This window comes from Pteropus vampyrus, unplaced genomic scaffold, assembly GCF_000151845.1.
Source record: "Pteropus vampyrus isolate Shadow unplaced genomic scaffold, Pvam_2.0 Scaffold306, whole genome shotgun sequence".
Lineage (NCBI taxonomy): Eukaryota > Metazoa > Chordata > Mammalia > Chiroptera > Pteropodidae > Pteropus > Pteropus vampyrus.
The window spans coordinates 2,114,254-2,138,801 of record NW_011889087.1 but is presented as its reverse complement, the minus strand read 5'-3'; the positions used below and the strand labels follow the sequence as shown (position 1 = coordinate 2,138,801).

The window sequence follows — 24,548 nt, the reverse complement described above, 5'->3', positions numbered from 1 at the left end:
GGGAAAAGTGGCTGTCACCTGGGCCTGCCTGGAGCCACCTCTACTCCCAGGCCCTCAGAACAGGGACAGGAGAAGAACCCTTACCCCCAGGCCCGGCACCTGTGATCTCAACAGCTCTCTTCTTAAAGGTGCTAATGACGGTCCCATCTTTGCGACGCAGGAGCGGGCTGCTTCTCCGCTCGGCCACCTTCTGCTTTAGTCTTGAACGTACTTTCAAGTTGGGTTCAGAGGCTGGGGAGAAGGGAGCTGGGGCTCAGCCACATTCAAGCAAACAGGCACACACCTTCCACATTCCCACCTCTATGTCCCAGGAGCCATATTCTGGGAGGTCAGGCTGGGCACTCACCCGTTTTGCGGAGAGGGAAGTCATCGCGGCTGTCATAGGGCCCAAGCAAAGGCAGTTTGTAGGAGGGAGGTGTCCCAGGGGGGCCACTCTGGGGAGGGGAACTCTGGTCCAAAGAAGCATGGTGGGCTCCCCTGGGGATGGGGGGGACAGGATGAAGACAGATCTATGTTATCACCCAACCAGCTGGACCTGCCACCTAGTAGCCTAGATTTATGAAATATCCACTGCATGCAGGGATAGGAAATGGATCCTGGGAAGGAAAGCAAGGAATGAAACCCGGGGTGGGAGCCTCTTCTCTTAGGAGAGACTGACTGCAGGGCCTATATATGGCTTCAGGCTAGGAACCCCTTGCCAGCCTGCAGCCAGGCAGCCCCTGAGCAGGACATCTCTGTGACCCATGCCTGCCAAAGGTTATTACCAGCATTTGGGATGCTGTGGGAGGGAATGGTTGAGGCCGCCTGGCGTGGGCTCCTTTGACTTCGACAAGAGGAATTCCTGGAGCCTCAGCTTCACCTCAGTGCTGGCGATGGCACCTGTGGGACAGGGTACAGCTGACCTGGGTGCTTGGGGCCAGGACCCCACAGCTGGGCGTTGATGAGGGCAGAAGTCCTGCTTGGTCCTAGGAGGCCCCAGGCCTTACTCTCTTTGCTCTTCTCCTTGTTTCTCAGGATAAGCAGCTGCTGCTCCAGCCGCTGCTTCTCCAGCTCCTCCTGCCGCTGCTGCTCCCGCTGCCGCTGCTGCTCCAGCTCCTGCTGCCTCTTGGCTGCCAGCATCTCCTGCTGCTGCTGCAGAGGCGCGGGGTGGGATGGGGTGGGGGCAGGGGGGGAGGCGGGGTGAGCCAGGTCCGGGCAGGGGTCGGAGGTCTGGGTGGCCCCCCCGCGCCCCCCTCGCTCACCTTGAGGTGCTTCTGCAGCTGGACCTCATGCTGCCGTGTCAGGTGGTCATGCTGCTTCTGGAACTCGGCGAACAAGAGCTGCTTCTGCAGCTGCTGCTGTTGCTTGAGTGCCAGGAGCTCCTGCTGCAGTTGCTGCTCCCGCAGCACAGGGTCCACAGAACCTGCTAGAGCACCCCGCAGCTCCACAGGGCTGGGGCTGCCTCCACCCCCGCCCCCCATGGAGCTGGGCATGGCTCCTGGCAGCACTGGCTTCACCTCCACTGCGGGGAAAAGAGACAAGAAGGGTTCAGGGGGCCCAATTCCAGACCCCAGTAGGCCATGTCTGTGGTCCAGAGAGCCACAAGGCAGGACTACTAGACCCAAAGAGAACAGAGAAAGGGGGAAAGTCAAATTCCATCTTAACTAAATGAGGTTGAAGCCGTGGACTTCAATAAGAAAAGGTGCATAAGCATGAAGCACAGTACCTGGAAGACTGTGAGTGCTCAGCATGTACTATCGTCATTGATAGTTAATGCCACTGAGGATTTTACATGAATTACTTTACTTATGAGGAAACTGAGGTTTTGAGAGATTTAAGTAACATGACCAAAGACAGCCAGCCAGGTGATCGATGTGAATCTAAATCCTATGCTTTTAACCACTACCCTTCCTGTGCCTCCTCCCCTGCCTCTGAATACCACACACTCCCTGCCAAGAAGCTTATACCAGAAGAGAAACTGAGGCACAGAAGTTGGTTCTAAAAATGATGGGGCTGGCAGCCAAGGCCCTCAGTAGACCCAGGAGAGGCCTCTGGGGACCCTCTGGACATCCCTACCCACTCCCCTTTTCTCTGCCCCACTAGGGCAGATAGGGGCCAGAAGGAGAGGCTAAGGGAATGGGGGGGTGGGGTGGAAGCAGGAGGCCTCAGAGAAAAGGGGTGCAGGGCTGCACCAAACCAGGGACAGGAGCGGGGGGAGGGGGGGCTGGGAGTCAGACTTGCTTCCTTTGCTGGATTATCTCCTTTCAACAGTTTTATTGTAATTACCCCAAAAATGCCGCTATATATAGAGTGAGCCAAACAGCAGCTGTGCCTAGGGGGAGGGGGAAATGAGAGAATGGGAGGGCGGGAGCAGAGAGGAGGTGGGAGCAGGAGACAGGAAAGGAAAGGGAATCAGACAGGAAGAAGGGTAATAGCAAGAGGGGAATGGAGCTGAGACACGGATCTCAGCACTCCAGTACTAATGACAACCCACTGGGAGTGGGAAAAGGGGTTGAGGGGCCTGCTGGGTCCCAAGACCTTAGGTCCAGGCCCCCATGTGGACAATGGGCTGAGGGGCCCCAGGGAGTGGCAAAAGGTTCCAAGGGGAAGGATGGGTCTCGACCTCTTGATCCCTGTACACTGTCCTATGGTCACTGAATGTCACTTCCCACCATTGCCCTGTGGTTGCCAGGGCAACTGGGCAAACACCATACCAGCAAGGAGCCCCAAACCCAGCCCACACCCTACAAAGCCTTTTGACGCCAGCAGGCAGGGGAAGACAGGCCTGGGAAGGAGGAAGTGAGAGAGGCAGGGACAATCCATCTTGTTTCTTTTTCATTTCTTTCTCCAAAGAAAGCCCTCACTTTTCTCACTCCAGTTCCGGAGGCCACAGGGAGCTAGGATCCTAGATTTTCCTGTGGCAAGGCGGCCCACTCCAGCTTGAGCCCAGAGAAGAAAGGATCCCAACATCCTGATGGCTGCCAGTGTCTTCTGCTCTCATGAGCAGGCCTCTGCCCAAGTCCCCCCAACCCGACTACTCCTCATCAGGAGTAGAAAGGGAGCAGGGAGGGAGTGAAGGGCTGAGCTAAGAGAGGCTTCCAGACCCTGTACAGTCCATGAGCATGGGTCTTTCCAGGGAGCCTGCACTGAAAGAGTGTGTCACCAAAGCAGGGGCTAGGCATGCTGAAGGCCACGGCTATGCTACTCTCATGCCTTAATACAGCCTCTGGGACCTACTGAAGGTAGGGGTGGGGAAGTAAAGCCTGAGGAGAATGTCTCTCTCAGTCCCCACCAGCCCCTTCTCCCCCCGAGCACTGCTCGGCACATTCCTATGTGGTTTGCCAGCCAGCCACACTGACGACTCTGCGGCCAGGAGGCCAAAGCCACATCTGCAGGAGTGGCCAGCTGTGGCCAAAAGGGTGGGGCTACACACATGCACACATACTCACGCACTCACCCACTTTCCCTCCCAACCCACGTCCTGTCCCAGTACCAGGAGGATGGACCTTTGAAAACTGCAAAGGGCCTTTATGGAGGTGGCTGGCACTACCCAGGGAGCAAAGCAGGATGGCAGCAAGGAGCCAGCAGCCAGCCTTGGGTCTTCCCAGCCCTGGAAATGCTCAGCAAGGCCTCAAGCTGGCTGGAGAGTTATCTGTTTCAAGGCAAGGCTGGTTTGGCCCGGGGCACTCCGATCGCTCAGCCAAGAGGTGGACAGGCTACAACCTGCTACTCCTGACAGTGCTAGGGCTGCAAGCCGGATGCCAGTCCACCCGCCCAGGGAAGGGCAAGGGTCCAAGCACTCCTGGCTCCCAGCACATAATCCTGCTCAAGATGGAACTGCCACTAGCAGTGCTGGCTTCCCTTATAGGAGCCCTGCAGAGAGGGCATGGGCTCAGTTGGGAGGGGAATCTCCCATCAAGGCTCCAGCACAGCTGCCGCAGAGATGCTAGGCCCTATGCTGCAGTGAGAGCTGCAGCCCCATTGGTATGCAGGTAGCGGGGCGGCCAGCGGGCTCCACCACACAGTATTGTTCCCACGCAAGCTGGAAGCACGGGCAACTGGAGAATATTAATCTGCAGGGCCTGTGGGGCCTGGACAAAATGCAGCACTCTAGGGGTCTGCCAGGTAGTAACCTGGCTCCAACCAAGACGGAAGGGGCTGGAGTTGGAGAGGCACAGAGCCCCTGACCGTAGTCTGCTGGGCACAAAACACAGAGTCTGGTGGGCCTTGCACCCCCTCGAGGATCTGTGCCCTCTGCCAGCTTGGCATCAGCAGAGCAGATGGTAGTAGCTGCCATTAGAACCGAGCACCTGAAAGGGGAAATGGGTGTGTCAGGAGAGGAGGCTCTCGTTTGCCTCCTGGTGAACCAAGAAAGGTGGGAGGACCTTTATAAAAGGAAGAAAGTGGGCAGAGGGACACTGTTCCCTAAGAGGGCAGGCTGGCAATTCGTTAGCAAGGAGCCCACTGAAAGGCCAGGGGGAGGGGTCACGTGGAAGGACAAGGCCCTCGGTTCTCCCCTTACCCCCACGCCTCCTCCTGACAGCTGTAGGGAATAGAAAGTAAGCCAGCAGCCAACACAGCAACCTCCTGCAGGGGGAAGACAGAGGCATTGTCTACCCTGCTCCAGACATTGCTCCTTCCTGGGGACTCTGACCCTTACTCTTGGGTGTGGTAGCCTTAGAAACAAGCAGCAGTACTATCCTGTCCTCTAGCCTTCTACAGGTCTGACCAAGACTGCCCCCATGGAGAAGCCCAGACCAGGTAGCTGCGTGGGCAGGGCTGAGTACTAGCCATCACAGTGACCCCACACATACCAGGTGGGCTCTGGCTCAGAAGGAATAAGGGTTCAAAATAAAAAACAGATCTAGCTGCCCAAGAACAAGGCCAAGCCTTCCTGCTCTGAACACGCTGCAAGCCATGCTCCCACTCCAAGCCCTTTCTTGGAGAAGTCACCAACTCCAGAATCCCTGTGACCCAGACCCTGGCAGCAAAGAAATGGTACTTTTACTTTATTCCCCTTAGAGAAACCCTGCGGCGGCGGCGGCGGCGGCGGCGGCGGCGGCAAGTGGAGGGGGGGTGGAATTGCAGCACAGTGTGTAGAACTGCCTGGCAGACCTAAAAAGCTTAAAGCTTGGCTCTAAAAACACCCTCCTCCCAGGAGCCACCGGCCACAGAAGGCTGGGGAGGAAGCGGGGACAGAGAGTATGTACAGTATGAGGAAGGGGTGCATAAAGCTGTTAGGAATGGCTACACAGGTCAAAAAATGAGGCCTGTGTAGATAAGCCCTGGATCTGAGGAGCCACCCTAACAAAAGAGGAAAGAGAGTGAAAGGGGCCTTTGAGATCATGTTTCAGCCCCCTCATTACACAGACCAGGAAAGCAAGTCTCTTAGGCTCCTGCTCAGAAGATCCCGCCAGCTAAGTAGCAAGGACTTGAACCCAGGTGTTCTGACTCCCAGCTCAGTCAGGCTGCCTCCAAATAGTAGCCTGTGCAGCCTGGCTCCAATGTGGGCATCCCAGGTGCTCAGCATGCACCAGACCTGGATATCCGCCCCCCCCCGGAGAGCAACAGGCCAGCAGCCCACCCTGAAGGGCAGCACCTTCCACCAGCACCGATGACCTCAGGAGCTCCCTTGCCAGGCTGGGGAGTCAGCAGCTTCCTTAAATGTCTAATGACCTCGTTCCGTCCCTATAGAAAATGGAAAAGGCTCTTGTCCCTTTTCTGGCTTTGAGGGATTTTGGAAGGAGGCAGGGAACAGTATTTTATACTCCTCCCCATGACGCTGATGACCCCTCCCCACCAAGGACAGTTTCCCATGATCTATTTTTGTGCTCTTACGTGATTAGTGAGGCCAATTTAGGCTCAACAGGTTTTACCACAATTCAGACGGTATTTCCACATGTGCAAGCTGGGGATGACTCTCACCTAGCAATTTTCACAACTCCTCATGTAATGCAAGTGAACACACATCACGTAATGGTTAAGAGCAAGCGATCTAGAGTAAGAGAACATCAGGGTTCAAGTCAGGCTCTGCCACTTCCTAGGGCAAGGCACTGAGCACCTCCCCGTGCTCCGTGCAGGCATCTGTGAAATGGGAGTAAGAACAGCACCTACCTCCCAGAGCTGTCAGGCTCAGAAGAGATAACGCATGCAGAGCAGCGTGGCACAAAACCCGAGAAGATCTCAGGAGGTGCTAGTCAGGGCTATTATTAATGGCTCCTGACATTTTTTGTGTCCTGGACCACTTTGGCAGTCTAGTAAAGCCTATGGACCACTTCTCAGAATGTTTCTAAAGTGCATGAAATTTGAATTACGTAGCGCTAAGTTCACAGACCTCCTGAATGCTAAGGAAGCCAGCTCAGATCTCTGCTAGAGTGAGGCCTTAGCTCTCTCATCTCAGACTGTCCCAAGATCACTCTGTGGTCCTGCCCCGAACAAAGCCCTTCCTGTGGGTCCCACACAGCACAAGCGGGAGTGGCCAGCAGCTGGATCTCAGTGTGGCAGAAGAAATCTCTAGGAACAGCTTCCTCCCAGGACAGACTCTTCCAGGCTGTCTCTCCTGCCTTGTGACCTCCAAGAAAGACCACTCTGTCCTCTGCAGCTCAGCCCACAGTGATGGAATCCCTGCTGACCCTCAAAAGCTTTACTTTTGACACAGCACAGATGAGCATGAGTTTTGGTCTCTGCTCTCAGGACCCCAGCTCCAAGCAGTCAGAACGTCTTCCTGGGTATCTAACCTTATCGGGGCAGGTGACACTTCTCTCCCCAGCACTATTCCACCTCTTCCTGGGGCCCTCTTCTCGCAAGGCAGAAACAACATGAAACTGACTTCGGAGACTCAGAATGTCAGCACAGGAAGGGCCCACATATCAGCAACTCAACTGCCCCAGCTGACAGAGGAGGGCAGTGAGACCAGAGAAGGAAGGGACTGTACAACGTAACTCGGAAAGGAGGCACAGGAGCCACGGCTTAACACCAGCTCTTCTGGCTCTCTCTCTGCCTCCCACTGAAAAACAAGAGAAACCTTGAGGGCTACTCTTGAATTTAATGAGAGATGAAGTGAAGATCCAAACTCTGTATTAAGGATCCAGGGATGTCGGGGTCCCTAAAACACCAGAACTGAGGAGCACAGGAGAGAAGGGGCCAAGTGGACAGAAAGAAACTTTCAGGCAGACTGTGCCTCTGAAGGACCTTAAGCCTCGGGGGTGCATAGCCCATGTGGAAGGCACAAAGCATCTCTCATTGGTGAAGATGGAGTTTGTCAATGATCTTGGGCTGCTACATGGGGGAATAGACACTTCTCCCAGCCCAGCCATCCAGGAAATACTTGGGCACCAAGCTAGAGGCAACTGAAAGGCACACTAACTATTCAAAATCTGCAGCTGTTGCTGGGACTATTTGCTCCACACCTGGGGTAGACAACAGGGGCCCCAGGGCACAACCTAACCCTGAACATCCAGCAGGATAGCCTGCCCACCTGCCCACCTGGCTGCCTGCCATAATCCTCCACACTCCAGCTGGGGTTTAGCCAACTGCTTCCCCAGTGTCTCAAGACATCCTCCCTCTCCAGAATGCCAAGATGCGAGGAGCTGGATTTGACTCTGACTGGGGTGATAGGCTCCCTCCCTCTGTACTAGGCTCTTCTCCCAAGAGTCCCAAAGCCCACTGAGGCCTTCCAGGGATGCTGGTGACACCCACTGGCAAGCTGTTAGGCCCAATTATCCCTGTCCACATGACCCCTATTTGAAGAGCCCTTACTCAAAGCATGGTCTGAGTCCACTCCCATCGCAATCACCTGAGATGAGTTAAAATGCTGGTTCCTGGGCTGCCCTACAGAATCTGAATCTGGGATTTAGGGGCAAGGCTTGGGAACCTGCATTTTAATATATTCCCTTGGTAATTCTGATGCAACTGAAACTTTGAGAACTACTTTCTCACAGTGTCCCCAGGCTGGCTGCAGTCATTTCTGCCACCAAGCTGACAGCTGTTACAGCTGTGTGTGGACACAGTTAATCTGATTTCCTGTCTGGCAGCTGTGCAGCAGGGAAGGGACAGCTGAGGGTCTCAAAAACAAAAAGAGGGGATGAGGTGGGAGGGGATGGGGGCAGGGGAGGCTGTCTGAATGGGATGGGGTGTACTCTTCCTGAGGCCCCTTCTGCTGTTAGGCCAAAATCTCTGTAGGAAGGGAAACAGCTGACCAAGTGGTCCCCAGTATTTATAGAAAACAGTCTCCTCTAAGAAACCTCAGGAGCCTCCCCAAAGCCAGCCTGGTCTCTATTCTCTAGGAGCATAAACTTCAGAGGCACAAAGTCAGGACTACCACATAAAGTTGTACAGGCTGTTACTGCACAAAGGCACCTACCTGACTGAAGGGGCAAGTTGGGGACTGAAATCTAGCCCACACTCCAATTGCTAAGCCACGCACTCTGTAATGAGGATGTACCCACCCAGAAGAAGGGCCATCTTTTAAAAATTTGCACAAAGGAGCTCTTGTGTGGGTCGGCAGTGGCCCTACACAGAGATGAGTTCAAATCCCAGCTCTCATTTACTCTGTGACCTTGGGCAAGTTCCTTAACCTCTCTGATCCTTATCAATTATAAAACATGGCTATCAATACCTTCCTAGAAGATAAGGTAAGGAAAGCACCTGATATCTTGTTATTTATTACACTATAATATTAGTTCTCTTCCCACCAAAGTCTCACTCTTCCTACCCTCCCCACACCCTAAACCTACACACCCACACACCCAGCCAAGCTTGTAATGGTCTGAAGAACGTGCATAAGAATATCCAGGGGAAACTCCAATACCAAACCCAAACCCCATAACACTTCCCAGCATCCACAGCAGCCCTTCCTGGAACAAGCAGGATTTACACCCTCCCTCCATGCCTACGCATAATATCCTGCATGTTGCCCAAGCATCAGCTCTGCCCAGTCCGGAGGGGAATCTGAGGCCCACAGAAAGAAAGCAGGAGCTCTTCCAGCACTGCATCCTGGGGAATCCCATATCGGAGTTCAAGCTCCTGGGCTCCCCAAGCCAGGACCGGGCCTGGATAAGGTAGTGCCCACTCTGTGCTGGGCTGTTGTGGGGGAGCCATCAAGGAAGACCTACAATAGCACTAGTGGAGGCTGTGATCTGTCCCCCTCCTCAAGCAGGAACAGCAGAGAGTGCCCTGCATCTCTCATGAGCTCACCTGCCAAGACTCTAGCTCATCCACTGGGGCAACCCACCATATCTATTCACCAAGAGGGCCAGGCCCCAGAATAGAGCTCAGGAATCCTGCCATCATCCCTGGATGCCAACCCCTACAGCATCATTCATTCATCCATGTGCCTGCCAGGCACTATGCTAATGCTGGGAAATGGCCGGGAACAAAACAGCTCGGAGAGCAAAAGATGCCCCTAAAATGGGTTTCCAAACATTTGCTGCTAGAGTAGGCAGAGTCTACCCTGGCAAGCCCGTTTCCCAACCCCTCACGCTGCAGAGGCCTGGTGATACATACCACCCAAGAAGCGTCTCTGGACACCTGCTTCTTTAGCCACAAGCTTTAGCATCCTGTCTGGAGACCGATCAAGAGATTGGGGGGGTGGGGGGGGGCAGCGGATAGGCTGCCTGGGCCCTCATGGCCGTGTTTATCCCGGGTGGATTTTTTTTAACCCAAAGGTTAAAGTGTTTCTATTTGAAACATCTATTTACATTCCAGAGTCCAAAAAAAAAAAAAAAAAAAAACAAGGCAGCCAAGCTCCAGGCCTATATCTGTCCCCAGCCGCGTCACAGACACAGCATCAGAGCTGCGCAGGGGGGAACATTCTTAGCCCTCTTCCCGAGCCGCTGAGGTGACTCACACCTCCCTCCTGCCAGCATGGACCACGCCACCGCTCAGGAGGCTAGGCAGTGTGTGTATGTTGCACAGGGACAGGAGGGGGACAAAGATCTGGAGACAGGGATGGGGGATGGGGATAGTGGGGTTCCAGCCTGCAAGGATTATGGGGTCTAACTTGAAAGAAGGTGAGAGAACAAGCTGAGGAGGAAACTTCAGGACAACTGCCAGCTGCTGCTGGGAGGCAAGGGACAGTGGGACAGGGCAGGATGGGTGGACTGATGTAGCATCTGCTCAATAGGATAGAGCTGCCCCCAAGCAGATGCTCTGCACAGTTAGTCCTCTGCTTTCCAAGAGACTACCCTGACTCCTAGAGGCTTGGGGCTAGGGATGAGCAGAGTCTTTAGCTAGAGCTGCAGACTCAACTAGACCAGGGCTAGACTAGCCCTAGATATTTACATCCAATCCAAGAGGACTGTGCAGGGACTCCGCGGGGCTCGTCCCCAGGGTTATGCTCCTACCGTAGGAGACTACATGGGCATCCCTGCCCAGGAAGATGGCAGGCCTTGTTCCAAGAGTTTTCTAGATCTTCCCAAAACATTCATCCCGACACATCCCAGTCCAGCTGCAACCTTAACTCTGGATGGTTTAAAGCCAAATCATAGCTCCCATCTACCAGTTCAAAGTTTGAGACCCACACCCACGTATCCAGAGGCAAAGACTCCTCATACATATACACAGACACCCACACCCAAGCTACTGCCAGGAGGGGCCAAGTGGGCATGGATCCAGCAGGCCTCTCCCTCGAGGAAGCATCTTGTGGTGCCGGCCTGGTGGGGAGGCTGTGCCAGAAAGGCCTGATGCTGCCAACAGGTTCCTGGGAGGGAGTGGCCCAGCTCTGGAGGACCCCACCCCTAGACGAGAGCCACAAAAGTCCCTGCTGAGAAGGTGGCAAGGCTAGGGGGTCCTCAAGTCCATACGAAGACACTTCTTTGCCCTCATGAAATAGGAATAGACCAAGGCCTTGACCAGGTTTGGAGAGGTATGGGGGAGCTAAGGGCTAAGGCAGCAAAGGCTCCCAACATCCCAGCTGCCAGCCTCTGCCGAATTCTACCACAATTGCATAAGCCTTCTACCCAGGTGTCTGATTCTCAGGGGACTCCTGACTGGGAACTTGCAGAAATCACTGCACGGAACCCTCTGCCCATGAGAACCCAGCCAGAGGAGCTGTGGCAGCCTTTATTCTTATGGGTACTTGGCAACGGCTTCTTCCCCTGCCCAGACCTAGGGGCGGGTAGCCTGGAGGCAGGTCACTAACATACTTCTTTCCCTCTGACCATCTAGGTGCCAACTAGGCCAGGATCTTCCAGCAATCCACAGCCCCCAGCAGCTGATGCAGATCCTGCCGGGGGCCTAATGGACTCGAAGAGACACAGCAGAGGAAAGGCAGGAAAACCCACCTCAGTGAGCATGGCTCCCCTGACTGCTCATATTCTCAACACAAAGCCCCTCAGAAAGATCGAAGCAGGGCCTCATCTGAGCCCCAGATGCTCAGTCCTAGGAACAAGGCTGCCCAATGGCAGAGGGCAAGCAGGGACACCGAGGCACTTACCTGCCACAGGGATGCCGTGTAGAGGGGTCCGAGGCAGGATTTCCAAGGATGGTTCCCGGCCTGACATCCCATCTGCTGAGAAACAGGATTCTGTCTCATAGATGGTCTGCAGCATCTCCACGAGCCCCTGAGCCTTGGGCACCAGCAGCATGCCAGGGAGGGGGCCGCCCGAGGCGGGAGTTGGCCAAAGGGAAGGTGGGCGGGCAGGGCCCTCACTGCTCAGGGGCTCCCTCGGGCCACTGCTCTGGGATCCACGCTGTGGGGAGGTGCCTCATCCGGCCTGGGCACTCCTGGCAGCAGCAGGAGCCAGGAAGCCCAGGAGCTATAGAACCAGCTCTCCCCTAAAGGGGCATCTGACCCCCAGCCTGTCTCTAGCTCCCAGGAGCTGGAGGTATAGCTGAGCACTCGGGGGACAGGAAGGGGAGCTCAGCAGGCTCTCTGTGTTCCCTCCCAGCCTTGGGTGACAGCTATGGGCCCGGCTCCCTGCTCCTCCTTCCCGAATGAGCCGCCGGCAGCTGGCAGAAGACTGAAATAGCAGTTGGGGGAGGGCCCTGTCTATAAATAGGTGGAGCATGCTCAGGGAGCAGCCGGCCCGCTGCCAGGAGCCGGGCCTGGCGGAGGCCCCATGGGGGGAGGCGCGTTCCACCCCAGGAGGAAGCGCCAGGCAGGGGGATGGGAACCGGGGAGGGCCTGCGCTCCGGGCCAAGGCCACAGAGCCCAGTGGCCAGAAGCTGGGCTGGGAAAGGGCACGGCCAGAGTACCCATGCGTCTGGGAGCAGCTCTGGTGCTGCTCATGGCAGGCGAGGGGTTGGAGACCAAAAACCAGATTTCACCTCTAACTTCCCTCTCGCCATCCAGAGCCAAGTAAAGGAACCGGAAGGGTCTGTGAGAGGGCGGCAGACAGGCCACCTGGCCTAATCTTGCATCTTCCTTGGAGTCTTTCTAACAGCTGGATGGGAGTTTATCTAACCTCTGCTCTTCCTCAGATCTGGGAGGTGCCTCACCACCCCCTCAACCAACAGGGAGACCCCTGGAGCGGAAGCTAAATGGTAGCTCCCTCCCAGTGGGGTGTTGCCTCCAGAGACTGCTCAGCTTCCCTCCAGGGGGCAGGAGACTCTTCCTGGATAGACCTTGCCCCTGTCCAGGGAAGGGGATCAGAGAGCACCTGCCTATTCTCTGAGCACAGGTAGCTCTTCTCTGGCCATGTGCCAGGTGCAATGCTAACGACAACACAAACATCACCTCATTTATTCTGCACGGTGACCTCAGGAGAGAGGAGCAGATAGGGAAACCAAGGCACAGAGAGATGAAGTCACTCCCCCTAGGTTATACAGCTGTTTAAATGGTAGGGCTGGGCTGTCTGAGCTCTAATCACCACAGCCCACTGCCTGCTGCACAAGGCAGTACATGAAGTTGCCCCAGGGTTTCCATTAACGGGTACGATGACCCCCGGTACTCAGGTAAGAACACACTTGAAGTTGGAGCCTCTCCAAGTAGAGTCAAGAGGCTGCCAGTATCCAGCCCTTCCCCAGCAGCTATAAGCCTGGCGGAGCAGCCCCTGCTCCTGGGGCCCAGCTGGGACCTAGAGCTGGTGCCCCATGAGGGCTGGTGATACCCACCTACCCTGCCCACTGTTGGCCCGTCCCTTCTCTTCAGGTTGAGCCCTCCCACTGGTACAGAGATTCCGCTTGGCCCCCTGACCTCACTGAAGCCTTTTAATAGTCTGGTTATTCCTGAGTCTGTGTCCCCCTCCCCCTCTCTGATGTCACAGTTGCTATTTTGGAGCCCCCTCTTGGCCCCTTCTTGCCCCCAACTCCAGGCATGGAGCCAGGGACACCTGTCCTCTCCCTGGACTGGATGACCTCACCCTCTTGTCAGGAGCCCGGGAGGAGCTGGCCAACCAAGGACATAGTGGCTGTGGCTCCTGAAGCCCATCTTCCCAGTTGGCTTATTATGCCAGTCAGGGACAACAAAGGTGCCTCCTGCCCTCAAGCGGGAGAGCACATTAGATAGGGGAGGTGGCAGAGGTGGGCTTCCCCAGGCCGTAGACTGGCTAGCAAGATGTATATTTTGGGGAAGGAGGGAATAGGACCTAAACAAAGATTTGGAGCCTCAGCTTCTCGGCCAGAGCAGACTCTAGAAAAATGATGGACCAGTATCTATCCAGTGGCCTGGAGTTGGTAGACACTTCAGGGTAAGTCTGCGGACCTCCTTCACCACCCCGCCCCAACCTCATTCTGGCCAACCAGGCTCTCTCAAGAGGAAGGGAAGAGAAGACCAAGGTCTCCTCAGTGGGGTGATGGACGGCAGACTCAAGGGAGCCCAGAAAGCGGGGCAGCAGCCCCTCCCAGCCCAGGACTCCACCCGCCCCAGCTGGGAGCAACCAGAAGGGCTGGCTAGCCCTGTTCTGGCTCTCTCTGCCTGCCCCAGGCACAGGAGAGTATGGCAGGGGAACCCTGTTTTGGAGGAGAGGAAGTCGTTAGTTAGAATTACTCAAAACAGGGTCCAGAAGCCCGAGGAAAGAGAACTCTCTGATTAGAAAAGCTAGGAGCACCCAGAAGACTGGGCACCCATAAGTGGCCAGAGCCAGGGGCTTGGGGCAGTTCCCAGCACTGTTACAACTTCCAGTAACAGCATGAAGTGGGAAGCAAAGTGTCAGACACAGCCAGACAATCCTCAATGCAGGTCCCAGAACCCTCTAGAGGAAAAAGAGAAGAGTCTGGAGTGGGAGCAAGTTTTTTTTTTAACTGCTGACATTCAACTGATGAAACAAGATCTTCCTAATGTCCAACCTCAGTCCTTCATGCTTTACAGCCTTTCTCCTCATAGTTCATATCTCTTCTCCATCCCCGCCCATCCCGTGCTCCCTTATGTCATCCCACAAACCTTACAGAGCACCCATCAAACATGGGGTACATGAGCTTCATTCAAAGCCAGCACCATCCCCTCCAAACCACAACAACCTCGTTCCATCCCTTGAAGGCTGGGCTCAGGCCTCCTAACCCCCTATTATCTAGAGGAGGGGAATCCAATGCTGGCTCCTTGGGCTTCTCAGGCTCCCATTTTCTGGGCCCAAAAGGCTAGACTGGGGCCTGACTAAAGGAAGAAAGCAAGATTTGCTTTGTGCACAGTACGGAAGTTATGGGCTAGCCCAGGAGCACTGTAAACAGAGTGTAGGGTGCCACTTTCCCTGGGGCCCCAGAGACATCAGGCCTGCCTGCCCTTCAGTTCTCTCCTGTCCTTTGAACTCAGTCATGCTGGAGCCCATCAATATCACCTGGGAGCTGCCACGTGCCAGGTCCTATGCTAGGTGCTGGCTAACCCCTCTCGTTTGAAACCAAGTCCAGGAAAAATGTGAACACCTACTTTGGCAACCTCAGCATCTCCTCGGGGTTGACCCTGCCTCTTCCCACCATCTCATCCTAAGTCTCTATAAGGATGGAGCAGGGAAAAGGAGGTGGAGCAGACTCTAATCTACAGTGAGCACAGAGGTGCGCCAGGTGGCACCTAAGTGGAGAAGGGACAACAGGAGTCCATTTCCCAGACCCCCGCCCCATGCTGGCACTGACCCACTTTCTCCTCCTCAGGGCTGGCTGCCCGCCTTTCCCAGGGGCTCAGAGGTAGAGTCTGAGCCCAAGGCTGGGAGGCAGGACGCCGAGGTTCCTGGCTCCAACCCACACCCATGCCCCAGTTTCTCTGGTCACCCAGAAAGGAGCGGGCAGCTGCCCTCCCTCCCTCCTGGGAATGGGAAGGAGAGAAAGTGTAGAGTGTGCTGGGAGGTGCTGGGTAGGCAGGTATTGTCATGAAGCTTGTCTCCCTCCCACGCTGGGGATAAAGAACCTGGATGCCTCCTCCTGGGGCCTTGTCGCCATCTAGACTGGCTCGAACAGCAGGCCTCCCTCTTGTCCTCTGGATAATGGCACAGTGGACAGGGCACTGACCAGAGCAGGCCTAAGTCCCAGGTCCCAGGGTAGCTCTTCCGAACTGGTCGGGCCAGGCCCAGGCAGGGGACAGAATCTGCCAGTCCTTCAATCCCACTGAGGGGAAGAGAAGTGATCAGTTCCAGAAAAATAAAGAAAGCCTAACTCCTCAAGCCCCCTTTTGCCTGGAAATCGAGACACAAGGGGATTGGCCTCCTCAGGGAAGCCCCATCACTGGCTTCTGCCTGAACCCAAGACGCAAAAGAGTCACATCAGCTCAAATGCTGGCCTTCAGCCCAGCCTAGAGGTCAGCTGATCGGTTCCCACTTCCCAGGGAGGAAGGGTGAACCCCAGAAGTAAATTGCTCTGAGTCTCTGCCTGCCACCCTTCACCCAAAACACGCTTTCTTATTAACTTGTTTGTTGAGGACCACCTTCTATTTTCCTTCTGTTTCCCCGCAGAGCAAGTTCAGGGTCTTGCATGTGGGGATACTCAGCAAGAACTTGTCAAACTGGAAAGCTCCTGTGCTGAGTGAAATTGAGAGGAACCCAGGAACAGTACTATTCTGTGCCCTAAGGAAAGAGGAGTGAGTCTTCGGGCATTCTAGAGTCAGTAGGAGGTGCTCAGGGGCCAGGGCACCCAGTCCCTGGGGACTAACCATTCTCATTGTTCCCATCTCTCTCTCCAGCCCCGTGCCCCCATGCTCTTTCCTGGGTATTGCTGTGGGATGTCCACAGGGGAAGTGGATACCTGCGTGCTCCAGCTACAATTCGTGTTTTTACTTTACTTCCACGGAGTCCAAAGGCACATAGCATCCAGGCTTCTGCCTGGAGCCAGGTACCTGTAGCCCCAGCCCAGCTGCCACTCTAAGCTCTTGGAATAGCAGATGCTGGGCCCCTCAAAGAGGATGAGCTATGTGGGGGCGGCTGTTTCCCTAAGCAGCTCTAACTCCACAAGTGGGAGAGCCAGTCCTAGAGCCCCAGGAAAACTCAGTGGGAAGGACCTCAAGGGGGTGCCCCCAAGCAATGACCCCAGTTCTGAGGCCTCTCCACCATCCTAAAATGAGGTCTCCAGTCTCTGGCCCCCTTCTTCTCTCCTCCCTTCCCAAACATGAGAAGAGAGCATCTCCCCCTACTGGGGGGAGTTGGAAAGCCGGCCAGGAGGTGCAGTCAACTCTACAGGCCCCACTCAGGAGGCCCCCCTGGCCCAGCTCAGCAGGCTCCCAGGCTGCCTGCCTCCTTTGCTGGTGGATGCCTTCAGTTACTACCACACTCCTGCCAACACTGGCAGAAGTAGCTACAAGGGGAACTGGGACCATCAGCATCTGAAAAGGCAACCCAGGTTGCCTAAAATATCTGAGGTTATTTTAGCTTTTTACTTAAAAGAATAAACCCCCGATGTCCTTCCCAAGCCATCAACAAATGTCTCTGGGCAGCTTCTGTTCCCTTGGCCCTGGGTTAGACCCCAGGTCCCAGGTCAGACCCCAGGCCCCGTGTGGCACTGGACAGGTCAGCATAGCAGCTCAGAGGAAAGGAGCAGTTGGCACTACTGCCAGGTGTAACCAACCCTGCTGGGGCAGTGTCCAGCTGAGACAGACAAGGGACTGATGAGAACCCACCAGGCCTCTCCTCTCCCTTCACCAGCCCAGTCTCAGAAGAGGAAGCAGAAAGCAGGAGCGTGACAGCCCACCCTCCAGCACCAGAGTCACACAGACCTCTCCATGTCTAACACCTGGCATAGCCCCTACAGGCTGAATGAAGGCAAAGGCAGAGGTGGGAGGATCTGAGAGCAAAACACAACCCCTGCAGGAGGGGGCTCCTCAGGCAGAGCTGACTCAGTGAGTCTCAGGAGCCCAGCCTGCTCCAGCTGGTACTCTACTCTGCCTGAAGCCTATGCCTTAGGAATGTCATTCTGGAAAGAGAAAGGGGAGGGGGCGCAGCCTTGACCATTGTGAATGGCACAAAGCCAAACAATCCCACCAGCTTCCAGCTTCCGAATCTGCTGGACCCCCCAGGACCCTGGTCAGGGCCTCTCCCACGTAGTGCCAGCACTGAGGCCCTGTAACAGAAAGCATCAAGTCTAGCAAACTGATGAGGGAGAAGGAGACGGGATGGGGGCCTGGGCTCCTCCCTGATACTGCTTCTATCCCTCCTACAAATGGGTTTCGTCTCTAGGCCCTAGTTTCTCTATCTCTAAAAGAAGGAAAAATATCCCTCTGCCCCTACAGAAAAAGATGTGGGGGGGGGGTTAAAGTTGAGCAAGATGGACTCTGACCCTTTAATACTGTGCAGAAGGAGACAGCCAAGGAGAGAAGGCAGTTATTACTCTGACCACACTGACCCATGACCCTTCTGTGAAAGTCCTGAGGGTCCAGCTCAAGCCACTTGGACGCATCCTCATGGGCATACACCCAGACCCACCCACACACAAAGCTGCCTGGAGTCCCACCCAGAGACTATTTCTGGCAACACAAGGCAGGCTCCTAGGAGCAGAGAAGAATAGGAAATCTCAGAGTCAAAGACCCCAAATTAGGAATCCATGATGTCCAGGGAATAAGAAGAGAATGGGTAGTACGCCTAACTTAAAAGAGAGAGCCAAGACTCCACCTACATGTTGCTGCACGCCTACCCCAATACCGCACACCCCAACACAGGCCAAGGCCAAAGGCCCTGAAAACCTCCACTAAGAGAAGTGTATGGAACACAGAGAAATACTCCACCAGAGAGAGAGCCATCACCATAAAAAGGAAGCTACGCATCCAGCTATTGTAAGGGACTTCTTCCAATAGCATCCTTGAACCATCCCTACTCAGGGATCCACACCCCCATCCCAGGCCTGAATGTCTTGGTGAATGAACAGGGCAGGGCAGAGCTGGAACTGAAGGCCCACGAGTTGAGAGGGCAGGCATGGGGACAGAGTTGGACCCACACCCTCCCAGGGCCAGGCCAGACTGTCGACCCATCAATTCCCAGGTGTACCCCATGATCAATAACTTCAGGTTCACTTCTGTCCTTTACTCGCAATGCTTCTCCACTCCTGGTTCCCCTACAGCTCAGACTCTGAAATTCAGGTGGCCTGGGATGGAAACCCGCACAATCCACTGCAGCCAAAGCCACCCAGGGTGCCCTTCTCCGGCCTCCCAGCTCTTACCCGACTCGGTAGGAGAGTTCATGCCGGCTCTGGGCCCACAGGAAGCTGGCGCTGGGGGCTGGGACGGGAGGGGGTGGAGCTGCGGTGATGTCAAGAGAGACAGACGATAACAGACAGACGGACGGGACAGGAGCCCGGGGCCGCTGTGCCTCTAATGCCCATCCGAGGCCATCCTTCGGGGCGAGGCAGTCAGGCACTCAAAACGGCATCCCTGGGGAGAAATGGAGCAGGGTTAGAGGCCCCCAACTCAGGAATCTGAGAGTTGAAGGAGACCTCTGAGCTTGTCAGTTTATACCTGGGGAAGAGCAGGAGTGACACCTGCCCATGGACACAGAGGGAATCAGCAGAACTGAACCAAACCCTGGTTTCTCCTCTCTCTAACTAGTAAAGCTGCCAGCACTCAAGGGAAGGGAAACGGCTTCAGGAGTCATACCTGAAAAAACTCCTTTTCAAGCAACAGTGCCACTGCCAGGTGAACAGACATTATAGACTCCCAAGGGTGCCCAATGCCAGACTTGGTGTGCACAAAGGAGAAAGCGCAGGGAGGCTTTTGAACTCTGTCCATGGCAGTGGGGAGATGCAGGGCGGACCTAGAGTCCCCGGCCAAAGTTAAGGGAGAAACTGGTATCCCAGCCCCAGCAACCTGAGCTACGACTCTCAAGTGAGTGTCATCTCCTCCCTATTCTCTGCTCCTTGTGCTGCCCAACTCTGAAATGTGATGTACTTCTGTCTGAGTCTCCCCTATTTAACAACAAGTCAGGGAAAGAAGGTAATCACTCCCCTTCTACCCATAACCCATGCTGTTCTCAGGAATTGGGACAGGCAAAGACATTCACCCCACATGCAGTACCCCCTACGGACTGGGGTCCAGGGCCCAAGCCCAAGGCTTTGTGTGTGTTGTACCAGTTGTGCTCCGTGCAGGGTCTAAAATCCAACCTGTGCTCTGCCTGCCAAGTTATGGGTCCCCCAGACTGAGTCTACCCAGAAAAAAGGACACTTTTTTCCATTTTGTACAAAGGCACCAAAAGGTCCAGCAGGGGACATGGAAGATGTTCTAGTATTAAAGGACCATGAGTTTGTCAACCTGTCCCCACTCCTACAGCCCGAGCTAGTCCATAAGCCTCAGACGCTACGCATGCACCCACCTGAGCCCATCCCTAAACAGCCCACAATCCACCCCAGACATGATCTCATTCATTTTCTTCCAAATGAAGGCAAGCCCTCTAATACCCAGTGAAAACAAGATACCAGGAAGCTATCAGAAGAAGCTGGGAGGAACTAGATGTTTAAGCCCTAACTCTGCTTCCCCAGCCAGGAACCAGCAATCAACTGCCCCCTAGACAGCCCCACCTCCTGGCAGGATAAAGTCGCAGTAAGCCTTGCATTCTCATCAAGGATTCCCAGGGGTGGGGTCCACATGGAGCCAAGTAGCCTAGGAGTCAGCCATGGCAGGGACACAAGAGCGCGCGCGCGCGCACACATACACACACACACACACACACACACACACACACACACACACACACGGAAGACCTCAAGTCTCCCTAGGCCTATTTGCCCCTTGCTCTCACCCACAGGGTTTGGACTCTGTAGCTGGAGAAAGATGCACTCAGATTGGGGAGGTGGGAAGAGGCAGAGTGAAGGGGCTCCCAATGACGGGCACAGGCACAGCTGTGGGTCAAGGACAAAAGAGGTTATATAGGGCTGAGGCCAAGCTCAGGTATGCAGCAGGTGGGGCTGTTGGTGCCCTGGCAGGGCACGCGTGGGCAGGCAACTCAGCCCGTGCCCACCCGAAGTTGGCGCCCAGTCCCGCTCACACCCTTTTCCGTGGGTTGGGGAACACAGCTTCAGAAATTCCCACGATTCCCAGCAGCCCAGTGGCCCAGCCCATCTCCCTAGTAAAAGGCATCTCCACAGCAGGGCACTCAGAAGGGGCAGAGCCTCAATGGTGCAAAAATTAAGTCAAGATCAGACCTGGGCCCCCATCATTCACACCCCCTAGGAAGAAGAGGAAGGGAAGGGCTCCCAGAACTCCAGCGGACTTGGGACTCCTCCCCACCCTGCAGGATGCAGCAGGACCCCTGGGCCCTCTCAAACAGCAGAGAACATCTGCCAACTCCCCCTGCAAGCCTCCCCAGTGAACAGGGGCCTCCCTGGGAAACAGTGTTCACTCCCTGATCAGGATATAGATTCTTGTCTAGGGAGCAGCATGAAGGGAGAAAAGGGCAGTTTGATGGTTAAAATCCGAGCTATTTGGTTCCTCCTCTGCCAGAGAAATGCACTACTAACTGCTGTTATATGAGTGTCTTGGTCGGCAGTTGGGGACCAAGAGCTGTGTGGGTCCTGAATGTCCGAACACTTGGATGGCAAACCAGTGAGCCGCCGCCAGGGTTCCTTGACATCATAAGGAAGCAGACCCCAGGGCCCTGACTCTACCCCATCCCCATCAACTCTCTCTCAGTCAGATCCCTTTCCCTCACCAGGATCCAAACCCACCTCCCACCTCCAGCCAGGTTGGCAGGGCAAGAAAGAGGGAAGCATTGCACCCCACAAGCTCATGGCTAAGTCACAGGAGGTAGGGCAAAAACTTAAGAGGACACCCTCCACCCCATTCATGAGCAATTAAAACTCTGGCAGAGGGTGGGAGGAGAAGGGCAGACAAGTGAGGGAGATATGGAGTAATGTAATGCCTCAAAGGCCACAAGTTACAGTGCTGAACTACAGGGATCTCGAACAGTTCCTTCGGAATTCCTGGGGAGTCAGGTGTCTCTCCAAGGGTCTCTCTGGAACCTGGACTCCAGCACCACCTGGAAGCCTTCACCCAACACAGTAGCCCTGGCCCTACTAGAGACAGGCCCAAGTCCTAAGCACTGTGACCAGGGTCCCCTCCCCAGGTCACAGTCAGCCAGGTGAGCTGTCTGAACCAAATCCTGTGAACCTGAGATTGCCACAATCTGAGATCTGTCGCCAAGATTTCATCAAAAAGCTACAAACAGAGACATCCCATCTCGAGGCACAAAGGACCACTCATCTTGACCCCTGCTGACTGTGGCCATGGGAGACCACTTTCCCCAGCCTCCATGAGCTTCCATTGCCTTGTGCCTTCAACCAAGCGGGGCCACCAGAAGGCCAGAATTATCAGAGCCATGAGGGTAGCTGACTTGGATGTCCAGGCCCCAAACTAAGAGAAGAGGGAGGGCAACCAGGGGAGAAAAAAAGGCACCAGGCTGACAAATTCATTTTTGCAATCGGCCCATTTCTGTTTGTCTGCTCAGACGCAGCTCTAGGCATCTGCACAAGCCAGATGGAGGAGGCTGCTATTTCTAGAAAAAGGGGGGGAGGGGTTAGAGGGGAGGGAAGGAGGAGGCGGAGGCAGAGGGCAGAAGACAGGGTCTGTTTGCCCTAAAACCTCAGGCAGAATGATACCCCCTCCCCAGCACCACCAGACAGGGTCCCCATTCAAGAAAGGGCTGGGGCCAAGGCTGGGGTGCGGTGGGATGGGGGAGAAGAAAGGCAGAGAAAGTTTAATTAGCCAAAGTCAGCTACAGGCTACAATAGGCCCCCTCACGGGCTGCATCAGGTTTTCATTCATGAGCAAACGACAGTGCTCCAAAAATGCCAAGAACCGCCCCCCCCTTGCAGTCTCTCCCCCACCACACCACCAACAGGAGTGCAGTCCTCTAGCAGGCTGGCTGAGCCTGATGCCGTGTTCCAGACATCCCTCCTCAAAGGGATGTGAGTAGGAAGAATTAATTATTAAAGAGCAGCTGGTACTTCGGCACCGACTGTACTCCCCCCAGCTCCTATAGCTGGTCCCCCTCCCCCCTTATGTAGAAACACAAACTACCTCCCCCATCCCCAGGCTAAAATGCCACCCCTAGGGAAGGAAAAACAAACCTTTGTCTCTTCATGTGATACTGCTGCCCCGACTCCCTCCAAATTACGGAATCCAGCCACAGAGGATATGTTGGGGAGGAAGGGAAGGCTGGCACAGAGCTAATATGTCCTCCATCCTGGCCCCCAAGTAACTTGCACCTGGTACCTGTCTCTCTGGCCCCTGGAAAGCATACATTTCCAGGACAGAGTAGAGATAATGGGGGTCCACCCCGCTTAACCCAGAGACCCCTGCCTGCCTTGTCAAGACATACCCCAGATCTAAGTCCGAGGAAAGACATAGCGAACAGAAGATTTAAGAGGAGAAAGCAAACCAAGACCTCCCCAAGTTCTGTTTAGAAGGGAGAGGAAGGAGGGAAGACCAGAATGAAGAAGTAGGCAGCCCCCAACATGGCTCACCCATCATTCCCAGCCCAGTCCAGCACAGCATCTCAACAGCCAGCTTAAACTCAGGGTCCCTAGTGCCTGGAGCTCAGATTGAGAACCCACCCTGCCTACCTCCTCTGAACTGATGAGGCCCAGAGCAAGACCCAGCTCCAGCTCCAGTCCTGCAAGGTAGTCTGGTCAGGAGTCCCTCCCGCCAAGACTCCTAGATCTCCCATCCCCTGCTTCCTTTTGTTTCTATGATCTGGCTCCATCCTCCCCTCCCAGCTGGACCCTGAATCCAATCATCACCATCACCACCCGCAGTCACCAAAGCTAATTCCAGGCCCCAGAAAAACAGTGATCGCAGTCAGAGTGGTGGGTCTCTTGAGCAGTCCCCACAAAAGCAACTGCAGCTGCTACCTTTCCTCTTTAGGAACACACCTCATCCCAGAAGGCCAACAGTAGGGGTATCAGGTGGTCACCTCCTCCCCCGAACGGGGCACCCCCACCTTTCCCTCTTCTCTCCCCACCAACCAGACTTCCAAATTAATTACTTATCACCCAGCCAGTTCTCATCTTCCTCAGGGCCCGAGAAGGGTGGGGTAGGGAAGCAGCCTCCCCCAAGTTAAAAGACACAAGCAGTGTCCTCGCCTCCGTGAGATACAGATCCAGGATGAAAAATGGGGGGCATCCGCCCCAAACAAGAAGCGGGGAGCTTGCATCTCCTAGCTCGCTCTCTCTCTGGCTCCAGGGTGTCAGACAGAAGAGGGTGGAAACAAACGCAGTAATGCCTCAAGGGGGAGGGGGTGAGAATAATGGGAGAGAGAACCAAGGTGGGCCCGCAGGTCCCCTCTTTATACACGGAAGTCAAGGACACAAAATCAAGAATGCGTTCTTAGGTCTGTGTAGAAGTGCTGTTGGGTGGGTAGCGCCCCTCACCTCAGAGTACCGAGAAAGGGGTGTCCAGCGAGGAGGGGTCTGCACAGAATCCGAGGGCAGGGCTCAAAGCGCTCTGCAACGCAACATGCGCCACCCGGGAGGGGGCAAATCAGACAGTCCCTGCCGGTGTCCAGGCCATTTGGAGGTGCGGGTTGCGGGAAGACGGGCCACTCCCTTACCTGCAGGAAGGAGCCCCTGTATGGGAGGGGCGGGAAGGGTGCGCGCAGTAACCCCGAGGCCCGGCTCCCGCGCTGGCGATGCTTCCGGGGGGCGCTGGCCCCACCAGGAGCTGGGCGAAAGGAAGGGGGGCGCGGAGCGCGGCGCGCGCGCGGGGCGCCCGCGGCCAGAGACGGCAGAAGCAGGGTGCGCCGCCTCGCGTCCCGGGGGCCCAGGGGATGTGGGGTTGGGGTTGGTGCGGCGCGCTCACCCCCTGCGGCTCGAGCTCCGGCTTCGCGGGCGGTGGCGGAGGCAGCGGCGGCGGCAACAGCGGCAGCGCCTCCTCGACGGCTCCTCCATCTTTGCGGCGGCTCCTCGGGCTCTGCTCGCCGCCGCCACCAACAACAACATTCGGAGACGTCACTCCTGTCACGTGACCCAACCCGGAGCTAAAAATAGACCCAGACCCTCCCCTCCGCTTCAGCCACCACCAACCCCGCCCCTCCTTCTCGGCCCTCCCTGAGGGGCGGGGCCAGAAGCGCCACCGTGACAACTTCTTAAAGGGCCGGTACTCTGCAACGGGCTGGGCTGGGGAGTGGGTAGAAGGCAAGGGATCGGAACCCAGGGAATAATGCTAGAAGGAACGCTGCAGGCAGCCTGGTTTGGCCTCTGGGGGTCAGCCTTTGGGACTCTCGATTTTCCTCTCCGCG

General features: G+C 55.6%; 1 protein-coding gene across 9 annotated transcripts in view; it reads right to left on the bottom strand.

Annotated features, from left to right (window-relative positions):
- Positions 1–24,261, bottom strand: part of HDAC5 (histone deacetylase 5) — a 35,462-nt gene extending 11,201 nt beyond the window's left edge. The window contains exons 1-9 of one of the 9 annotated variants that reach the window (XM_011377188.2): positions 24,110–24,250; positions 23,683–23,861; positions 18,484–18,694; positions 11,414–11,488; positions 1,242–1,501; positions 987–1,131; positions 765–879; positions 347–477; positions 85–231 (exon numbers count right to left, since the gene is read on the bottom strand). In XM_011377188.2, the coding sequence (XP_011375490.1) occupies positions 85–231; positions 347–477; positions 765–879; positions 987–1,131; positions 1,242–1,501; positions 11,414–11,488; positions 18,484–18,505 (895 nt within the window). In that variant the 5' untranslated portion in view covers positions 18,506–18,694; positions 23,683–23,861; positions 24,110–24,250. Of the gene's footprint in view, positions 1–84; positions 232–346; positions 478–764; positions 880–986; positions 1,132–1,241; positions 1,502–11,413; positions 11,940–18,483; positions 18,695–23,682; positions 23,926–24,109 lie in introns of those variants that run through there. The other 8 variants (XM_011377189.2, XM_023521569.1, XM_011377191.2 and 5 more) reach the window with 8 other exon arrangements.
- Positions 24,262–24,548: the final 287 nt, after the last annotated feature.